Source organism: Mesoplodon mirus (assembly GCF_964341445.2).
Source record: "Mesoplodon mirus genome assembly, chromosome: 10".
Lineage (NCBI taxonomy): Eukaryota > Metazoa > Chordata > Mammalia > Artiodactyla > Ziphiidae > Mesoplodon > Mesoplodon mirus.
In genome coordinates, this window is record NC_138986.1 from 67,156,291 (window position 1) to 67,177,691 (window position 21,401).

Genomic DNA, 21,401 nt, shown 5'->3' on the forward strand with positions numbered 1-21,401 from the left:
CGACTGGTGTAAAAGATACACGAGAACTTTTCATTGCTTATAGGCCAGGGATTTAGTAGATGTGAAGCAGCGCGTATGATAGAAAGAAGGCTGCTGGAGGTACTCGTGCTCCCGAAGAGTGCCACATGGCATTCCTTAACACGGTCATTCAGAGTTCACGGGCCTGAATCCTGTAGTTGGTTGTAAGCTTGCTACAATTTTATTAAATCTAATGTTTAGGCTTTTTTCAGCCATGAAAATTAGAAATACAAGCCCACGTGACTAAAAGTACCACATTAGTTACTCTTTTCTCCAGCCTGATTTCTCACGGAGTGACTGGAGTGCTTTACTGAATAAGCTGCTGCTGAATTGATGACGTGACACTTGTGGGGAGAGGGGAGTCACTCTCCTTCTTAGGGCTGCTTATACTAGCAATCGTATTTTGGCTGTGATTCAGGAGCCCATCCTAGAGTTCCTGCTGAGTGGTTGTGAAGCTGGGTGCCCTGCTGTCGTTTGATGGACCGATCCTCTTCCTTTAGGGGTAACTTCATCTGGGTTTGGTACGGCTCTCTTGGCTCGCAAAGAATGTCTGAAATTCCTAATCAAGAAACTTTCCAAGGTCGTCCGACTTACAGAAAGTCAGAAAAACGAATTGAAGATTTATGACAGACTCAAAGCCAAAGAATTCACTGGGATAGATAACCTTTGGGGAATTCATCCATTTTTTATACCAAGGGGTAAGAATGATTTTAAATAAATAAGATTCTCTTCTTGTGGTTTATAAACACTTGACCTTTATTGTGACTTTTAACTTTATATCATGATTACTTTTGAACTAGTTATCTGCGTTAGAATCTGACTTGGCGTAATCATAATTGTGTGAGTGGTTAAAAATATATAACAGGCATATAAAAATAGGAGAAAATACAGTCTTTAATACATAAGTAAATTGTCCCATAAAAATGCATTTATATGTTTATTATTTGGTGCTCAAAACAAGACCTTTCCTATAGTGGTAATTCAGCCCATAATGTTTCAACTACAGAAATTTATCACCTTTTGCAAAAACAGTTTTTTGAACCCTTGAGGGCAGGTGTCATTCATCTTCCTGTCCCTGGCATCTGCCACATAGACATTCAGAGAATGTCTGCTGAGTGAATGGATGAAAAAATGAGTGATTAAATAGGAAATGCAGGTGGATTTCAGTTCTAATCCTTGCTCTTATTAGGTTGCCTCTGTCAAATATTTAAATGAGGTAGTTATATTAGATATCTTTCCAGGGCACTCTGGATTTTTCGGATTGTTGCTTCTCTATCAGAGTCATGTATTTCTTGTCCCTTCTTTCCTCCCTGTGTCAAGAATTGTTGAGTGCCTGGAAAGTGTATAGGTGCAGTGGCAGTTAGCAGGGGTTCAGTGGTGAACTAAACCAGCCCAGCTTCTGGGCTGAATGGAACATTGCCCCTTTCCCTCTCCCTCGTCAACAGTACTGTCTTCATCCCTGATGGGGCCCCCCGTGATCTAAGCATTAGATCCCTTCCCTAAGCCAGCACGGTAGTTAGTATTCAGTTCTCTCGTGTAGCAGCTGTGTGCTCATGGCCTGGGACTGGGGTGGTCCTTGCTTCTGCTTCCGTAGCTGAGGTAATAGGTGTTTTCCTAGCCCCACTGCCTCCAAACTGATGTACCAACAGCTTCTGCCAGGAGACACAGTGGCATGAATATTAAGCTCTCTAAGACTGTTATCAGTCCTGCACTTCAGCTACATTATGGGTTAAGGATGCATCCTGAATTGTCTTGGTGGCCTCAAAACCTTGGATGAAATTGTTTATATGGGCTTATATACCAAGCTTCCACTTGACTTTTAGGAAAATACAAGTATAAGGTAAATTGTACAAGTACGTGTAGTAGTAATTCCAGGTGTAGGTTGTGAAAGGAAAGATGTCTGCTTGCAGTTTCGCCCTATATGAGTACGGATAGATGTGGGTGTGGGAAGTGCCGAGATCTGCGTAGCAGGCACAGTTGAAGGAAGTATGCTGCTGGCTCTTCCTGGAAAGCATTTCATGGACCCAGAAGGGAGCAAATACCAAAATAGGGCTAAGCGTTCTCACCGCAGATGGTACTTCACTGGCTGACAGTCCACTTGGTGGATTCGTTTAATCTCCAGTTGATACATATGTATGATTTGGTGATGTCCAGCTTATATGTGGCTTTTCTTTTCTCCACTTCAGGACCTGTCTTGCACAGAAATAATATCGCCGACTATGCACTCAGTGCGGGCACCACAGCTATGAATGCCCAGAGGCTCTTAAGAGCTACAAAACTGAACAAACCTGTCCTCTTGGAGGGCTCCCCTGGTGTGGGCAAGACGAGCTTGGTGGGAGCCTTAGCCAAGGCTTCAGGCAACACTCTTGTCCGAATCAACTTGTCAGAGCAGACGGTAAGCTTAAGTCACGCTACAGCTGATGGGGGTAGGTGTAGGGAGTTATGGTTTTATCTCTTTATAGAGTTTTCTAGTCAGAAGTAATCACGATGTCAGAACCCCAAACATTTCATGGTGATAAAGACCATAGCAACACGGCCCACAAACCTGATTCTCCGTTTGTGTTCATTACTAGATGACACCGGTTGTAGTATTCTCTGGAAGCTTTACTGTAATTCTCTCTCTCTTTTTTTTTTCTTTTTTTTTTTTGCGGTACGCGGGCCTCTCACTGTTGTGGCCTCTCCCGTTGAGGAGCACAGGCTCCGGACGCGCAGGCTCAGCGGCCATGGCTCCCGGGCCCAGCCGCTCCGCGGCATGTGGGATCTTCCCGGACCGGGGCACGAACCCGCGTCCCCTGCATCGGCAGGCGGACTCTCAACCACTGCGCCACCAGGGAAGCCCTGTAATTCTCTTTTGAGAGAGAATCACTCATTTCAGTTTTTATTGTAATACAGCCTCTCTATTTTTGTCCTTTCTAAAAATATTAATTACAAATAAAATGACCCTTTAAACAATCTTATGAAAATATGGGACAGAGATGACAAATTAAATAATCTCCTGGGATGGGGTCTGGGAGGAGGGCCTGGGCATTGTTTTTGGTGTGTGTGGTTTTTGTTCTTAAGGTCACCAATTTATTTCCAAGTGCATCCAATGTTGAGAACTATTGATCTAGAGCTCCAGTTGATAGATGCTTAGACTATTGTGATGATAAGATGCTTAGGGCATGTCTGGGCTCCTGGTAAAGAGTTCTGGGATTGATTGGTTCTCTCTTGGGGATAAGACTAAAAAGTGGTACAAGGCCTAAGTATTTACCATTTTACGTTTGGGGTCTTGGGATCTACTTAATTTTCTATGTAATGTTGGCTTTTCCCCATTTCTTCCTCCTCTCAAAGGACATCACAGACCTGTTTGGAGCAGACCTACCTGTTGAAGGTGGCAAGGGAGGAGAGTTTGCCTGGCGCGATGGCCCCTTGCTGGCAGCCTTGAAGGCAGGCCATTGGGTTGTGTTGGATGAGGTGAGAGGACGGCCCATCGTGCCAACGTGGGACTACAAGTGTGAGAAACGGGGGTGGGGGCAGAACTTTTCGAGGCTTGAGGGCATTTCACAATGGATGATCATGCTCTTGGCTAGTAAAGGCAAATTCCCTGATGAAAAGAATCCTCCGTGGTCTCTTGTATGAATAAGAAAAGTCACTTGTCAGAAAGCATACAGAACTCCCCCCATGTATAGGGTTGGCCAGAAAGTTCGTTTGGGTTTTCCCATAGCATCTTATGGAAAACCACATGAACTTTTTGGCCAACCCAATATAACCTACAAACTCTCCTGCTTTCGTGAGCTAGCCTCCAGAAAAAGAGCCTCTTCACTAGTTTTATGCTCTAGTCGCTGGCAAGCTTGCTGTGTTTGTATTTATTTTCAGAGATAAACATAGTTTACAAATAGTGCCAACCACCTCATTTCAGCAGAGAGGCTGGGGAAAGTTACAGTACGAAGAGACATAGAAAAATGGTGAGAAAATGGTCAGTGTCATATGTGCACATGGGATAAATTAATGACCAGAAGAACAGAGCACATCATGAGACGTGATAAGTGCTGAATCTCTGTGACTGACAGGCAGCTAGAGAGATATGGAGGAGAAGTGATGCACAAAATAAAAAAATTGAAGGTTGTGGCCAAAGGATTTGAGTTAGTTCGGGATGTGCAATGTCAGTTCCAGAAAAGGCGAGCAAGTAGTTGTGTAGCTTAAATGATTTGAGTGATGAAAGTGCCACAGATGAGTTTTGGCACAGGTTCCCTAGATTCAGACCCCCCTTGCGTCTGCAGTAAGGGGGATGGATTCCTTTTCTGCTGAGCTGCTTCCTAATTACCAGATATTAAAGAGAGGGAGGGTTTTGGTTTTTGTTTTATTCCCCCCAGATTTTTTTGAAGAAGATACGTGATAGAATAATCATCAGCTAGGAAAAAAAGAGTGCCTTGTTTCAAAGCTAGAAGACTACTGACCATAGTCATATTTTGTGGAAATGCACATAGGGACTGCAAGGCATTCTGGCCTTGCAGTCACACATAAGAGGAGTTTTTTAGAACTTGACCCGTATGTGGGTATATAGCAGAGTTTGTGTTTTGAGTGCTTATGTAAGCATGACACTTGAAATTCTAATATAATCTGATTTTTGGCCCGTTTGCATTTTACTGATTCACATTTCACAGTTGAATTTTTCCATGTTACCTAAAAACCACCCATACTTCACATCCCTGAGCTCTGAACTCAGCATCTGAGGACCTCCATTCAGCTCTTTTCATTTCTGGCACTCACACACACAAATCCTTGTGTTTGTTTTTGTTGTTCGCAAAACTGTTGGCATAGTTAGACCTACTTTATGTAGTTTATATTGTGACTTTGAAGCCCATTTGGAGAGTTCATTCAGTATTTGAGCTGGGAAGGATGTTTAAGTATGTAAAGAGCTATCTTACTTCACCTTAAAAAAATCCCAGAGCGAAAATGAGGTATCTTTGTATTGGAAAGTTTCTTCTGTAAGCTATGACTTATAAAGTAGGCCAATATAGGAGCAGATAATGGATACAGTTTTATTTTTGAGACTAATCTAACTGCTTTAAAAAAATTTAACCTACATACTCAGTTTACTTAAAATTATTATTACTTATTATTATTTACTTATTATTGCTATTTTATACACCCCAAATTTCTCTAACATATATATGAAATAATAGGATGAATACACAGCAGTTCAGCTTGAGAAGCAGAATGTTACCAACGTTGTTTGAACTCCTTCCCCCTTGAGGATAAGACTACTTTTTGTGCATATTTTTCTTTTGCTTTTTTGTAATGGCTATACAACATATAAAATAAGTATATGCTCTTTCTTCTCCAAATAGCTTAACCTGGCTTCGCAGTCAGTCTTGGAAGGACTCAATGCTTGTTTTGACCACCGAGGAGAAATCTATATTCCTGAGTTAGGAATGAGCTTTCAAGTGCTGCATGAGAAGACGAAGATTTTTGGTTGTCAGAATCCTTTTAGACAAGGAGGCGGAAGGAAGGGCTTACCCAGGTCTTTCCTAAACAGGTTTACTCAGGTAAGATTTGCTGTTGCCCCAGAAACCAAAGGTGCCGTCAGGGGCGATAATACTGCTGACACAGCTATGAGGGTGCCCACTATGAGAATGAAACAGGCTCAGTGTAATGATCTGCTTCTCGATTTCATATCTTTATATGTTGGATATCAATGTGACTGATTCCCATAATGACTTCTCTCCTGCTGCGAATCCTTTGTCTTAGGTCTCAGAGGACCTGGTATGTTATCAGTTGGAGGAAAGTAAGATGACCACCATCTTGAGGGTTCTGTTACCGTGCTCAGAGATTAAGGCCAATCTTTGACCTTTTCAAGTGCATTTGTGATGTGTTAGAACATTAAAAGATTATTTTATAATGAAAATGCATTTAAATCTAAGTAAAATAAAGTATAAAAACTACCATGAAGAAAAAAAATCCAGTATTCTCCATACCAAAGTCAACCACTATTAATAATTGGTATCTTTTCTTATTACCATAATTCTCATTTGCAGCAGAAGGTGTGTGTGTGTGTACACGTAGGCTTACATGTTTTAACGTCTTTTTTCAAAGTTTGGCTAATGTAGTGGCTTGGAAATGCTTCTAGATGTTAGCTTTCTTTTATGCCCCATCCCTTGATAATTAAGAATTTACTGAGTATCTTTTAAGAAATTTATTATGAAAAATTTCAAACATGTTGAAAAGTTGATCAAATTTTAAAATGAATGCTCATATACCTACCATCTGGATTTTTTAGAGCATTTTACATAATATATAGGAAATTAAAATTACAAATATACTTTAAAAAATTACTTGCATGTCTTTCTCTAATTCACTAGAATGAAGCTAACAAGAAAACCCTCTTGCTCTATATTTCAAAGACTTTATATGATTCCATATCCTAAAAATGCAAGAAAAGAAATTTCTATAACTGAAATGTATATATTACTGAGGTATTACTACTTTGGTGTTAAATAAAAATTTTACGTAAGTCACAGTAGTCATTTCTGGTGTTTGGTAAAGAGAAACGATGTCATTTTTTCATGTTATTTTTGGATTTTCTAGGTCTTTGTGGATCCCCTTACAGTAATAGACATGGAGTTCATTGCCAGTACTCTGTTTCCAGCCATTGACAAAAGTATTGTTAAAAAAATGGTTGCTTTCAACAACCAAGTAAGTACCTACGCATATTATTTGTTCTTTATTCTTCTGATTTTCTCATGTTCTCAACATGGAACACTAAATTACCAGTCTCCATAACTAAGATAAATCACATAGACTTCTAAAAGTTTCTAGTGGAAGGCAAGCTACTCATTTGAGGGTTACAGTAATTCAGTTCTGTTGCATGTATCATTGTCAGTGCTTACCAGGGTATTCCTGGCGTTGAGAAGTCTGGGTTGGGAGAAGGAGACATCTGAATCAATCCTGTTAGTCTCTGTTTTGGATTATGTATGCACTCACAGCACACTGACGGTACTTAATGCGGTGCCTAGCAGTGGTACGTGCTTTCCTAGTACGGGTAATTGCTTTTCAGATTGATCACGAAGTGACTGTCGAGAAGAAATGGGGGCAGATAGGAGGACCCTGGGAATTCAACCTCCGAGACCTTTTCCGCTGGTGTCAGTTGATGCTAGTTGACCAGTCCCCTGGGTGTTACGATCCTGGTCAGCATGTGTTTTTGGTCTATGGTGAAAGAATGAGAACCAAGGAAGATAAAGAAAAGGTGAGTGTCATACTTGCTCTTTGCGTTTCTTTCCATCTGTAAGTTGATTTCTTCCTGAGGGACAGAAGGGGTGTACTCATTAACAATACCAAACCCAAATTTAGAAGTTACAGGAAGAAACTAAACATTCACGTGTCTCAGAGTCTCGTAGTTTGCTTTGGAGGACACAGTTTGCTTATCCATCTAAATCCCCATGATTGCAAACCTTCTTTAACAGTATTGCCCTCCATTAATAAAGGCTTGGTCTTTATCACCTTTCCAGGCACAAAAGTGAGAAGCAGGAGGAGACAGGTGATAACCAGTAGAAGAGGAGGGCTTTCTACTTTTAAATAAATGTCAAATTGAGAGGTATTTTATCTAGAAAGGATACATAGATGAAAAGAGAGAGGAAATTCTGTATCTAAACGGAAGTAAAAATATCCCTTTGTAAGTAGAAAACAACACCAGAATTTCCAACTTAGTAAGCCAATAATGTGTGCATTTTGCTTTGTGGTATTTCAAGTACAGTTCATGGAAAATTCACAACAGTTGCAGGTGGGAGGTGCTGTCATGACCTCTTAGAGCTGAGGATCCAAGGCTCAGAGTCATGGAATCTCAGTGCGCAAGTGGCAGAGCCAGCTCTCCAGCACAGACCTTTCCACTTTGCCTGCTATTCCTTCTTCTGTATCACAGTTGTTTACAAACAAAGTAACTTACAGATTCACGTGAGTTAGAAACAGTAACCTCCTTACTGACGTGAAGATATGGCTGCCCATGGCACAAGTGACTTTCACACACTTTGATTCTGCTACTAAGAGCACAGATCCCCTTTTATGTGGCATCCAGAGTCTAGCCCAGTGTTAACAACTCATTTATTACATGCAAATGGCTTTCAGTATATTAGGACAAGATGTTCAGTTAGTTTTGTTTTTTTTTCACAAATTTTAATTCACATATCATCAGCTAGTATTTTAATTCCTTCATCCACTTACTGGTTACAGTATATTAACTGTGGCAGGAATGGCCAGTGTTGGGTAATTGATGTTGGTCAGATGGTGAGTCACTGTAGGGTGTGGAAGGTTTCCATCACTTCTCCAGTTCAGTTGCTGTAGTTGACCAAATGTTTTCTGAGGGGGAAAAAAACTAAGTAAAATAATAATAGAAGAAGAGAGGCTATAAAAGTATTTGTAATTTTAACTCTGGTATAATATCAGGGAGAGGAGATGATGTGCTGTAGAGTGGGATATAAGGTCAGAAATTGCCTGGACCAAGGAGTAGGTGGTGGGAGCATTTTCTTCTGTGCTGCTTTTAGGCTTTTACTCGGTGTTTGATACTCATTATGATTTTATCTTTGTTGTTCTTATTTTCTGACTTCAGTCCAGTATACATTGATTAGTATGAATATTGCTGCTTTGTTAGAAATGCACAACTTCTTGCAAATATTTTGGGTGGCTGGAATCTTTGTGGCTGCTATGGGCTAAATTAGTGTTTTTTACACACCCCTTTATTTTCCCCTCCCTAGCTCCTCTTAGCTTTAAAAAAGAAAAAAAAAGTGCAAAAATGAAGTACAGTTAACAGGAAGTTTTTAACAGTATTGCTGCTAAGAAAGGGATAAGTGACTGTAAATAATCAGTCAGAGAAATTACTTTGCTTGTCCTCTCTACCTAAATATTTAGAAGGATAACAGTGATTTTGGAGTCAGACAGGCTTAGATTTGAAATCAGTTACCAACCGTGGGCAAATCCTGTAACTGTCATGAATCCCCTAATCCATATCTATAAAATGGAAATGGAAATAACTATTTTGCAAGGGTATTAGGATCAGAAATAATCTATCAAAGCACCTAATATAATGTTTGGCACATGGTAGGTACTCAGGAAACAGTCATTGTTCTTCATAAACTTCATGTTTCTCTTCTACCTTCTTTAGGTGGTATCTTGAATGACGAAAGCAAATTCATTTTTCATCTTAAGGTTTACCATAGTTTCTATGGCTTTAATTTATGGTATATTCTCACTGGAATCTCAGAATAATTTGAGATTATGTGATTACTCTTTTCTTAAGCTTCAGTTTACTTTCATTCTGAAGAATTAAATGCAATCTGTCCTTTTTATAAGAAAATTCAAAAAGATAAGGACTCAGAATATTGTCATTCTCCTATTGTGTTCATGTTTACTAGTATTCATTCTAGAAGGTTTGGCTCAGAATTTGGTGGAGTGATTTGTGTTTTGATTGTATCATCTTCTTCCTTTAGGTCATTGCCGTATTCAAGGATGTGTTTAATTCAAATTCTAACCCGTACCTGGGAACCAGACTGTTTCACATCACTCCCTGTGATGTTCAGGTGAGGAGAGGAGGATAATCCTCTTCAGTTTTCTATGGCTTCTGCTCCCACTCGCAGGCACACTTGTGAAAGCTCACCGGCATGTCTTTTTCAGCTGGGCTACTCGGTGCTTTCCCGTGGCAGCTACGTTCCTCCCCCGACTTGCCGGCCCCTGTTGCTCCTGCACCAGTCTTTACAGTCTCTGGAGTCAGTTATGAAGTGTGTACAAATGAGCTGGATGGTCATCCTTGTGGGGCCGGCCTCAGTGGGCAAGACCAGCTTGGTTCAGCTCCTGGCACACCTTACAGGTCACACTTTAAAGGTCATGGCCATGAACAGTGCAATGGACACTTCGGAGCTTCTGGGTGGATTTGAGCAGGTAACTGATCTGCCTCTGCGTTTTCAGGCAGAACACAATAAACCGTGTGGTCTGGCTGGTTGTCTTGTGTGTTGGTGGTAGCTACAGTAGCAGTGTTCTTTGATTCTGGCCATGGACTGTGCTGGGTTCACGTGCTCTGGAAATTGCAGGTTGATCTCATCCGGCCGTGGAGGCAGCTCCTTGAGAAGGTGGAGGGCACCGTCAGGACCCTGGTAAGAGACAGCCTCCTCGTCAGTGCTGACGATGCAGAAGTAGTGCTGCGAGCCTGGAGTCATTTCCTTCTGACGTATAAGCCCAAGCGTCTTGGAGAAGGTGGTAAAGGTGTCACGATGGAGATTGTCAGCAAGCTGGAAGCAGTGTTGCTGCTTATGCAGAGACTCAACAATAAAATCAACTCATACTCCAAGGCAGGTATGTGTGTTTGGGTGTGTGTATCAGGCACTTACTATTAGTGTCCACCTGCAGGTGATACATTTGTAAATTCAATGCCCATAATTTTTAAAATGAATTTAATGATTATTAACAATCAAATTTTGGAAATCTTTGTCTTAGGAAGTAAAATGAAGCTGATGTAAAGTATTCAGAATTGGTGATCCTAAACAGAGGAAACAGGAAAGAAACTGGTTACTGAGTTTGATTTATTCTGTGTATAATCAACCACAGTGACTTGTATGTAAATTTGGTTTTATTGTTTGTTGGCCTGTCTTTTAAACTTGTTAATAACTTCTCAAGAAATCGAGTATTTCAAACTGAAGAACAGAAGTCTAAATTGATAGCTAGGAATCTATTTTGTATAGAAGGTGGAGGAAATTCCTCAGTTAACCTGGAAATATACAACTCTCATCTTGCAGTGCAACTTTTTCGGTGGTAATGAGCATGCCCTTAGGGGAGAATTGATTAAAGGTTAAGGCCTGTCACTAAGGTTGTCGTCCTTTCCAAAACCTGCTCTTAACTGTTTATTCCTTAGGAATTCTCAGTTATTCCTTGGGAATAGTTGATTCCTTAGGGGTGAAGAAATGAGACTCCCCTCTTCCCACTGTGTCAACATTGTATCCAGATAGTTTACTTTCTTAGTTAAGACAGTGATTTCAATGTTGTTTTGATCTGTCATTTTCCAATTCAAGCTCACCATTTGAATTTGAAATTCTTTACTCATTCGTTCAAATTAATTATTAGATATGTTAATGAAGTCATACATCACTTTATATATTTTTAAAAGATAGGTATCGTAAAACTCACCATTGAGGTTTGAATTCCTACTGAGTGGTGGACACTATGTTAAATATGTTTACTTTTTTTTTTTTTTTTTTTTTTTTTTTTTTTTTTCCCGCTACGCGGACCTCTCACTGTTGTGGCCTCTCCCGTTGCGGAGCACAGGCTCCGGACGCGCAGGCCCAGCGTCCGTGGCTCACGGGCCCAGCCGCTCTGCGGCATGTGGGATCTTCCCGGACCGGGGCACGAACCCGTGACCCCTGCATCGGCAGGCGGACTCTCAACCACTGCGCCACCAGGGAAGCCCCAAATATGTTTACTTTTAACCCTCACAACAACACCACATTACAAGGAAAATGAACCCCATTTTATACGTGAGGAAGTGGATGCTCACAGAGGTAAAATAACCTGCCCAGTGCCTTCTTGTTACCAAGTGGTTAGACTAGGTTTGGGTTCCAGTCCTCTCTGACTTCAAAGCCTGGAATCTGGTGTGTATAGATTTCTTTCATAAGTCTGTTAAAATGTAAATATCTAGGGAAGTTCTCACAGCCCATTCTCAATACTGCCTTTTTTTTTTTTTTTTTTTAATATATTTATTTGGCTGCATCACGTCTTAGTTGTGGCATGCGGGATCTTTTGTTGTGGCGTGGGAGGCTCTTCGTTGTGGCACACGGGCTCTAGAGCGCTCTGGCTCGGTAGCTGCGGTGCACGGGCCTAGTTATCCTGCAGCACGTGGGATCTTAGTTCCCTGACCATGGGTTGAACCCGCATCCCTCGCGTTGGAAGGCAGATTCTTAACCACTGGACCACCAGGGAAATTCCAGTACTGCTTTTTATTTAGGATTGACTTTCATATTATTGAGTAATTCATTTCTTAGGGATATTGATAGAGTGAAAGAGGCTGGGTCTAAAACAGTTTGTCTACTACTATTTTACTTTTGGTTAAAAATATCTTTTCTTCTTCTTTATATCTTTTAATGTCCCTATGATGAACATGTATGACTTTTAAAATCTATTCTAGTTTCATATTTTATCTTAAATCTTTGTACATATTGAGCATATATATAATAGCTCTATTAACATCAGAATGCAGCCCTTAGGGGCTTCCCTGGTGGCGCAGTGGTTGAGAGTCCACCTGCCGATGCAGGGGACACGGGTTTGTGCCCCAGTCCAGGAAGATCCCACATGCCGCGGAGCGGCTGGGCCCGTGAGCCATGGCCGCTGAGCCTGTGCGTCCGGAGCCTGTGCTCCGCAACGGGAGAGGCCACAGCAGTGAGAGGCCCGCGTACGGCAAAAAAACAAAACAAAACAAAGAATGCAGCCCTTAGGGACTTAAAGAAGCAAGAAAATATATCTAGGAATTTTTATTAGATTCTGGGCATTTTGAATTTAAGTCGCTAAGTGCTGCATTTTGTTTTTTTGAGGTTTTCTTTGGGGGGAATAAGGCAGTTGAGTTGCTTATGGGTCATTTTTATCTTTTCAAGCTCGCACTTAAGCTGTTTAAGGTCAGGTCCGGAGTAAACTTTACTCTAGGGTTAAAATTAGCCCCACTCTTGAGGCATGGCCCTATGGCATCTCTACTGAAGGTCCTGTGTGTTATGTGGAGTCTCTTCGCTTTGACTGGTGGGAACTGGAGTGTTGTTCAGCCCCGTGTGAACTCTGGGAATTGTTCAGCTCACAGCTCCCCGGTAACTGTCCTTTCCTTGGAAGTTTTTGCTCATGCTTGTGGAGTTTCAGCCTTCACATGCACGTGTAGATTATTATTGAGCCGAAGACTCCAGGAGCCCTCATCTGGATTTCTGGAGCCATCCCTTTGAGTAACTCTTGCCTTTTGAGCACCCTGCCCCTCATTCTAGTTGCTGTAGCCTCCCTGAATTCAAGTCTGTGACCTCAGGTCATTGAGGCCTTGGGATCTGTTTGAGTTTCCCCTCCCCGCTTTGCAGTCTAGAAATTGCTTCCAGGCAGAAAGCCGGCCATTATAGGACCTCCTTCCCTCAGGTGTCACAGTCCTGTACTGTTTTCCAACATCTGAAAGCAGTTGTTTCGTATATTTTACCAGTTTTCTTATTGTTAAACATCGGGAGGTTAAGTCTGAACCTTACTATTCCTTCATGGCTAGAAACAGAAATCCAACATATATTACCTTATGATAAGAAAAAGGGTCAGGAAACAATTTCTCCTCTTTCTTTTTTAAAAAAAATTTTATTTTATTGGAGTATAGTTGATTTACAGTGTGGTGTTTCAGGTGTACAGCAAAGTGATTCAGTTATATATGTACATATATTCATTCTTTTTTAGATTCTTTTCTCATATAGGTTATCACAGAATATTGAGTAGAGTTTCCTATGCTATACAGTAGGTCCTTGTTGGTTATCTGTCTTATATAAGGAAGCAATTTCTAATGAGAAAGATCAATTGAAAAACTTCTGGGAAAGGACTGTCTAAACTATGAAGCACATAACTACCGGTTGTTACTGTATACGATATGGTCGTTACAAAGGCTGCCCTGTTTGATGACGCTGATGGCACTGTGCCGACTTAACTGCACTTTCCTATAGTGTAAACGCAGTAAGAGGTGGAAGACGTTATCCTTCCACATGTGAAAAAGTAAAACACATAAAGGTAATGTCCCTTCTCTGTCACCCTTGAGTCAACTGTATCCAGCCATTCATTCAGAAAGCCATTAAATAGTTTCTATCCCCAAACCTAATTTTCTTACTTGTTTTGTTCAAACAAAAACGAAAATCTGGGCTTCCCTGCTGGCGCAGTGGTTGAGAGTCCACCTGCCGATGCAGGGGACACGGGTTCGTGCCCCGGTCTGGGAAGATCCCACATGCCGTGGAGCGGCTGGGCCCGTGAGCCATGGCCGCTGGGCCTGTGTATCCGGAGCCTGTGCTCCACAATGGGAGAGGCCACAGCAGTGAGAGGCCCACATACCGCAAAAAACAAAAAACAACGAAAATCTTATTGTTTACCCTATTATGAAACTTTAAAGAACTGGGCCAGAAGTTTCCAGCCTTCTTTTAATAAACTCTTAGTTTTTTGTTTTATTTGTTTGCTTTTGATTGCCCTGGTTTGAAATTAAATACCGTGGCTGTGACGTTTCAGAGTTTGCCAAACTCGTGGAGGAGTTCCGAAGCTTTGGTGTGAAGCTTATGCAGTCAGCCAGTGGCCGAAGCTGTGGCACGTTCGAATGGGTTGACAGCATGTTGGTTCGGGCCCTGAAGACTGGAGATTGGCTTTTGATGGACAACGTTAACTTCTGCAAGTAAGGACCTTCTATTCAATCATGGGTCTGATTGAAATTTGAGATATGCTTGTCAAAGTAGAAACCCAGGTGGAAGTTCTGGTTTTGTTTTTCCTCCCTCCCTCCCTCCCTCCCTCCCTCCCTCCCTCCCTCTTCATTGGTGTGCGCAGGTGTTGCGGTGCGCGGGCTTCTCATTGCAGTGGCTTCTCTTGTTGCAGAACACGGGCTCAGCAGTTGTGGCTCGCAGGCTCTAGAGCGCAGGCTCAGTAGTTGTGGCGCATGGGCTTAGTTGCTCTGCGGCATGTGGGATCTTCCCGGACCAGGGCTTGAATCCGTGTCCCCTGCATTGGCAGGCGAATTCTCAACCACTGCGCCACCAGGGAATTCCAGCTCTGGCATTTTTAATCCACTGTTTTCTTAGCTAGAAACACATCCTCAGCTATATTCTATAGGCTTCTCCCAGTGGTGAACAATGGTAGTTGGTTATTAGCTACGATATTTTAGTTCTAGCAGATAGTTTTGAGCTGAACTGAAGGCTAACAAAATTGGATTACTTCTCCAACTAACATCCTTTGAGTCACACCTTTGTATTTAACATCAGAAAGCTTCCTTTTGTTAGGGTTTTTTTTCTTTCCTTTCTTTTTTTTTTTGCTGTGCCACACAGTTTGTGGTATTTTAGTTTCCTGACCAGGGATTGAACCCCAGTCCACGGCAGTGAAAGCGCTGAGTCCTAACCACTGGACTGCCAGGGAATTCCCTGTTAGGGTCATTCTTAAGTACAGATTTTTGAAGTGGAGGGTCTGACACAGGGCAGACATTTAGTGAATGTGCATTCAGTGTGTACCACTTGATTCTAAAGTAAGGAAAAGGGCAAGTGTAAGACTACTCTGCCTGTACAGTGAGCGTAATACAGGTCAGGTGAGGGGCTTCTCTACCTGGAGCATTTTCAGAATGTTTCGAGTTAAAATCCAGTTACCTTTAAATGAATTTGATATTACTGGGAAGTGGGGGAGAGGGAAGGGGAAAGAGAAGAGAGTTTTATTAGTTCAGGGAACTTTCCATCATTTTCCTTAATTTATTCAACAAACATTTTGTATATTTACTGTGTATGAATCACTGGGCTGTGTGCCTTGGGGAGTGAAAACGGGAATTGATAGGAAAAGAGATCTTGGAAGAATCACAGTTCTGTACGGGGACGTGATCTGTGCTGAAAGGAAGACATGGGTCAGGCGCCGTGAGAGGCCTGAGCCACGGCAGTAGTCAGTGTGGCACGCCAGCCAGTCCCCCATTTGGATTCTCTCTGTGCAGCCCATCGGTGCTGGATCGTTTGAATGCTTTGCTGGAACCCGGAGGTGTCCTCACTGTTAGCGAGAGAGGAATCATCGATGGATCCACTCCCACCATAACACCAAATCCCAATTTCAGGTATTTATGCCTCTTAAGTTTGTGCCTCAGAATCTGACAGCCTTCATGTCAGAGGTGACCATTCACTAGGGCCACCTTACGTATCGTATTTGTACACTCAGTCATGAACATGTTCATACATTCATTGATGTAACAAATATTTACTGAGGCTCTGCCATTTGCCAGGTGCTGGTGTGCTTTGGGGGGCATAGCAGTAAATAAGAAAGATGAGGTCCCTGCCTTGGGTTGGTGGTGAAGGCTGGAAGCAGGGAGACCAGTTAACAAGCCTTTTGCAGTTCAGGTGAGAGATGATAGCTTAGGCTAGGGCTGTCAGATCAGTGGGACTTGCTCATGGGCTTGGGGTTAAGAAAAGGAGGAAGCAAAGATGGCATCTAAGGTTTTGGCTTGAGTAATTGGGTAAAGGGGTGCCATTCATTGAGAAAGGGGAGACTGGCAAAGGAGCAGGTTTGGTGTGGGGAGGGTTAGCAGCAATCAGCTGTTTAGCTTTGGAGGTAAGTGTGAGCTGTCAGATAGCTAGATGCAGAAGTTGATGGACATTGAATGTTATGAAGCTAAGTGTTTCTGGAGAATACACTGCTCCTTTTTCTTTTCTCTGTAGGTGAGTTAGAATAATTGATGAATTAGCACTGCCTGATGTGGGGAATACCTGAAAGTAAGAATTTTACAGTCCTCAGTACTAAAGGTGCACTGGATACACAATACTTAGTTCCTTAGGAAAATAGGTGTAGAGAAACTGATTTGCTGTATTGATGCATTTTGGAACTAGAGGACAGAATGCAGATGTAAACAGCATCTGAACGTTGAGTTAGCAGTGTCTCTTTTGATGAGCTCCCTGAAGATGAGCCACATAGGATTTGCCCTCACCAGTTGTTGCTGAGCTGCACTGTTGGCTGCACTGAGATTTTGATTTTTTTTCCTTTGAATTGCTACACTGCTAGACTTTTCCTCTCAATGGATCCTGTGCATGGAGAAATATCCCGAGCTATGAGGAATCGTGGACTTGAAATCTACATTTCAGGAGAAGGGGATGGGAGCATCCCAGATGACCTGGATCTGAAAGTCCTACTGCACAGCCTTGGGTTGGTGGGGGGCAGTGTGTGTGACATCCTTTTGGCTTTGCACTCAGAGACCCGAAGTGCTGTTGTAGGTAAGGTGCTTGACTTCTAGGCCTCTGCAGGGTTTTCTTCCTCTGGAAGTTCATGTTATTCCATTTGACTGCTAGTTCAGGGGTTCTTACATTTAGTGTCCATAGAAATAGAAATTACCAGGAAAGCCTGTTAATAATGTAGATGCGCTTGGTACCCTTCTTCCCCAAGAGGTTGGGTTCAGCAGGTCTGAGTGAGGACAGGAATCAGCACGTTACAGAAGCTTCCTGGGGAGCTCTGCTGCACACACTCAGAGAGCCACACTCAGAGGAGCACCTGTACTGCTTCTCACACTGAGATTGGTGACGTTTGTCCTGCAACTCTTCACGGCCATCATTGAATCTCTTGAAGGTTGAATAAAGAGGGAGCTTTGAGTTGTTTAAAACAGACAGGTGTTACTTCTTCTAAATGTCCAAATATACAAGAAAGAGCAGTAATAATAACAATAATGGAAAAATAATGAAATGTTACTTATTAAGTAACTACTCTGTGTTAGGCGCAATGTTGGCTGCTAATTTAGTCTTCACATTAGTTCTGCAAGGTATATTTCCATTTTACAGAAAAGGCTCAGAGAGGTAGGTTAACTTGTCAAATCCAAACAGTTAATAATGACAGCTGGGATTTGAAAGCAGGTCTGTTGGATTTCAAAGCCCATGGTTCTTTTTGGCACCATGCTCATTTTGCCCCCTTCAGTGTGTGTCAGCTTTAGATCCAAGGGTCTGTGTGGCCAGGCTTTATCACATTAGTAAATGAGTCATCTAGTCACTTCCCCAAAAGGTACTGCTGACAGAGAAGGAGGCGAGGAGGGCGGAATAGGAGGCAAGGAATGTGAATGTCCCAAGTTCAATGTGTGCTAGTGAGCCCCTATGGTCCACTTGGAAGGCTTTCTAAAATGAGTATCTGGGTGGATTTGAGTGGAAGTTTGATGTGAAAGTGAAATTTGTCCCTTTTCATTAGAGATTTTTCAGAATCTGTTGCTCATGGATGGCACTATTTCTTCTTTATAGGTTCTCCAGCATCCTCGTTGTCAACACTCATTCAGACAGCCTTACTCATTGTGCAATACCTACGGCGAGGGCTGAGCTTAGCCAGAGCCTTTTCTGAAGCATGCTGGGACACATATGTCCGTTCCCAGGCTTCACCAGCAAACCAGAAGGTACTGTGAAGTGTTTCACACAGCTTTCTACGTTATAACGTTACAGGTAATAGGAGGAAACTTTATTGGTGGCAACTTTAATGACCTAAGAGAGCCATCTGCAGTTACACTCTAACAGAGATCTGGTATCCAGGCACTTTCCTGGAAAAGAGCGTAAATGTAAATATTCCTTGAAACTTGCCTCTCAGCAGAAAAAGTGAAATTTAGCTTGTAATGTTGGATATTGAGGAATGTGTCTGAGTGTTGTGAGAGGGTCACAAGGGGTCTAGAAAACTGCTGGTGCCCTGCTAGTTTTGGGTAAGCGCACTTGTGTCTCGGTGCCTGTACACCATGCGTTTTTATCTCCTACCAGCTTGTGCAGGCTTTACTGGAGAAACACGTTTGTTCTCTGCAAGCACATGAAACCTGGGGCAACTCCATTCTTGCCATGGGGCTGTGGCCAGATTCTCTGCCCTCGGCTCTCTCTGCTACGGAAGATTCTCATCTCTCTAAAGTCCGAGGCGATGGACAGATCTTAGCATATTGTCTCAACAGGCTGAGCATGAAAACGAGCAACTGGGCAAGGTTAGTGGAGCCTTGAGCTTCTGTGTCTCTTTGGCATCTTGACTTTTCCTCCCTCCCTCCCTTTCTTTCTTCCTTCTTTCCTTCCTTCCTCCCTCTCTCTCTTTCTTTCTCCCTCTCTCTTTTTTTGATGGTAATGGTCATGACCCAACATATTTGACCAGAATGTTATGTGGCCATTTTCCACACAGTTCCATTGTTTGTTGCGATATTGCTCCCTATTTATTATTTAGTATAGGTACGTGTTTTAATTGTCCCCCTTTGGAGGGGACTCATGTTTTCCCTGTTAACCTCTTCGATACATTAATTGTAAAGTTATTGTCTTGGTTCTTTGAAATATGAAATGAAGGTTTAACCCTAGTACTAACTTTGCCTATTGCAATGAATTTCAGGATTCAGCCTCTTAGTTTGCCAGACTTAGAGAAAATTATGCAGTCCCCCCACCCGGAGAGCTTAAAATTCAATTCAGTTGAAATGGATACTTACTGGATCGATGAACCAGATGCTCTGGCTGTGGCTGTTAAATTGCTCATAGAAAGAGCAACCAATCAAGACTGGATGCTCAGAGTTAAATGGCTTTATCATTTAGCCAAGAATGTGCCACAGGGGCTTGGTGAGTAGAGAAACTTAATTTGTGTAATGAGGGAATTTAAGTACACTTACCCGGCTGTAGTAACTCCGCAGTTGTTTTACTCTCTGACTACACTTAAAATTACATCTGGGGAAGCTCCTAGCAGGACGTTTATGACTTAGCATTACTGCTTATATAGCTGTTAAAATATTAAGGAACACATCTGCCCTTAGATGTTCCCTGAGAGAAATTTTTTCCCCCCACGTAATCCTTAGCATTTCAGGATCCATCCAGCTTTCTATCAAATCCAGAAGGAAAATGTACTATATTATGTTACTTTTAAGTTTTTGAACACCCTGCTTTTTTTGCTGTACTGACTCTGCTGCACACGCATTCTATCTGGGAAAGGATGGCTTTTGGTAAATTTGCTTCCCATAAAAGTACATAAGATTCTAATCTTATTTTCGTTCCAGTGCTCTTAAGTGGTCGTGCTCGATTTCTTTGTACTTTTTTCATTCCAAGGGAGGGAAAAGCAACAGTTAACAACATTGTACAGGTTGTGAAGTGCAGGACTTGGAATTTGTTGGTAGAACTTGTTGACTGAAGTAATTGAGTTTACATGCGTCTGCCGCACGAGAACTTGTCGATGAGCCAGCGTATATGTATATTACCGTGCGGCACACGTGATGTCTAAACGTGCAGAGAAACATTGTATACATGTTCGTATCCGCGGTGTCCTGTGTGACAGCTGCTAGCCACGGGTAGCCGCTACACTGTGACGTGTGACATGGCTGCTGTGACAGCAGCTGTGGAACAGACAGTTCACGTGGGCGGCGCCGCCTTAGGTGCTAACGTGTGCTTCTCCTTCCTCCACAGAGGCAGTGCAGATGCATCTGGAAGCCAGCGCTGCATCTCTCAGGAAGTTTTACTCAAGTTCTCTCTCATCTGGGGTCAGTAGTGTCATCAAAATATTACAACCAAGTGTAACAGGTACTGCACCTGACTTGATTCCTAGCTCTCAGCACCCTGGGAAACTTGTCCATTGCGTTCATGGGAAAACGATCTGTTACAGCTCCCACTTGTAACAGTTTTTTCTAAAGAAGACTCAGGGTATCCAGATGCAAATCCTGCTGCTTTTTTTGAAATTGTGCATTTATTCTTCAGTTTCTGAAAGAGGATGATGACACACAATGTAGTGGGAAGAACACAGGAGTTGGAAGACTGGGCTCCAGTTCCAACTTGGCCACACACTGGCTTGTTGATTGGGGGCCCATCATTCACACTTGCGGACTTTGTTTGAAAACTAGGGGAATTACATTCATTCTTCTGGGGTCCCTCTCACTCATGACTTCCTGTGGTAGACTAGTGCTGTTAACAGAAACTGTGATCTATTTTGAGATGAAGGGGAAACAGTGCAGGATCCGTGTCTTCAGAAAATAGAAAACCTCAATGATGCAGTTATAAAGCCTTAAATACAAAGTTACAAAACAAAAGCATCATGAGAAAAGGAGTAGCCATCTGAGCTATCTAATCAAATGAGGTATTCAGAATTTCTCAATCTTTATCTGATGTTGATCAAAACATACTGTTACCCATTTGGTTTAGAAAAAAGTATGCATGATGCTTTCGTGCTAAACCTTATGTTTACATAATTATAATCTTATGTATACTTATAATTACCTCATGTACACTAAAGGTAATGGGCTAAATGGTTGAGCAGAAATCAAACAATAGAGAAAACTTGCGGCTGGACCTAATTATGGCTTTCCAATTATGAAGGAATTTTGGTCTTTGGGAACACAGTTCTAGACTAGAGTGGTAGGTTCCCTTTGTAGCAGACATGGCTTGCCCTCTGTTGGCACTCATTAGCTCGTCTTCCTTTTTCCTTTTCAGCTGTGTAGCTCTGGATTGTGTAGTCTTGCAGGACTTTGGGATGTGGGCCCCCATGTGTACCTTGCTATTCACAATAGGCATTTGTTAGGCTGCTCTATGGTGGATGCCTTTAAAACTTGAAGTGCTCCACTGACCCATCCAGCTCAGCCACCATCAAATGAATGTTCCCATCGTTTTGTCTTACCTCTTCCGCTGGGCTCGCAACCTCTGGAGCGGGGCAGAGTCTGATCGCTGCTGCTTTAGAGAAGAGATACTGAGCTTGAGCCA

General features: G+C 42.3%; 1 protein-coding gene across 3 annotated transcripts in view; it reads left to right on the forward strand.

Moving 5' to 3' along the window:
• MDN1 (midasin AAA ATPase 1) overlaps positions 1–21,401 on the forward strand; it is a 159,137-nt gene that overhangs the window by 73,901 nt on the left and 63,835 nt on the right. For all 3 annotated transcript variants that reach the window (XM_082633597.1, XM_082633598.1, XM_082633599.1), the window contains exons 35-50: positions 519–716; positions 2,205–2,413; positions 3,349–3,471; positions 5,349–5,546; positions 6,586–6,693; positions 7,055–7,243; positions 9,477–9,566; positions 9,661–9,924; positions 10,074–10,335; positions 14,245–14,404; positions 15,692–15,808; positions 16,747–16,955; positions 17,961–18,109; positions 18,462–18,673; positions 19,063–19,283; positions 20,118–20,231. In XM_082633597.1, coding sequence (XP_082489723.1) covers positions 519–716; positions 2,205–2,413; positions 3,349–3,471; positions 5,349–5,546; positions 6,586–6,693; positions 7,055–7,243; positions 9,477–9,566; positions 9,661–9,924; positions 10,074–10,335; positions 14,245–14,404; positions 15,692–15,808; positions 16,747–16,955; positions 17,961–18,109; positions 18,462–18,673; positions 19,063–19,283; positions 20,118–20,231 — 2,823 coding nt within the window. The remainder of the gene's footprint in view (positions 1–518; positions 717–2,204; positions 2,414–3,348; positions 3,472–5,348; positions 5,547–6,585; positions 6,694–7,054; positions 7,244–9,476; positions 9,567–9,660; positions 9,925–10,073; positions 10,336–14,244; positions 14,405–15,691; positions 15,809–16,746; positions 16,956–17,960; positions 18,110–18,461; positions 18,674–19,062; positions 19,284–20,117; positions 20,232–21,401) is intronic.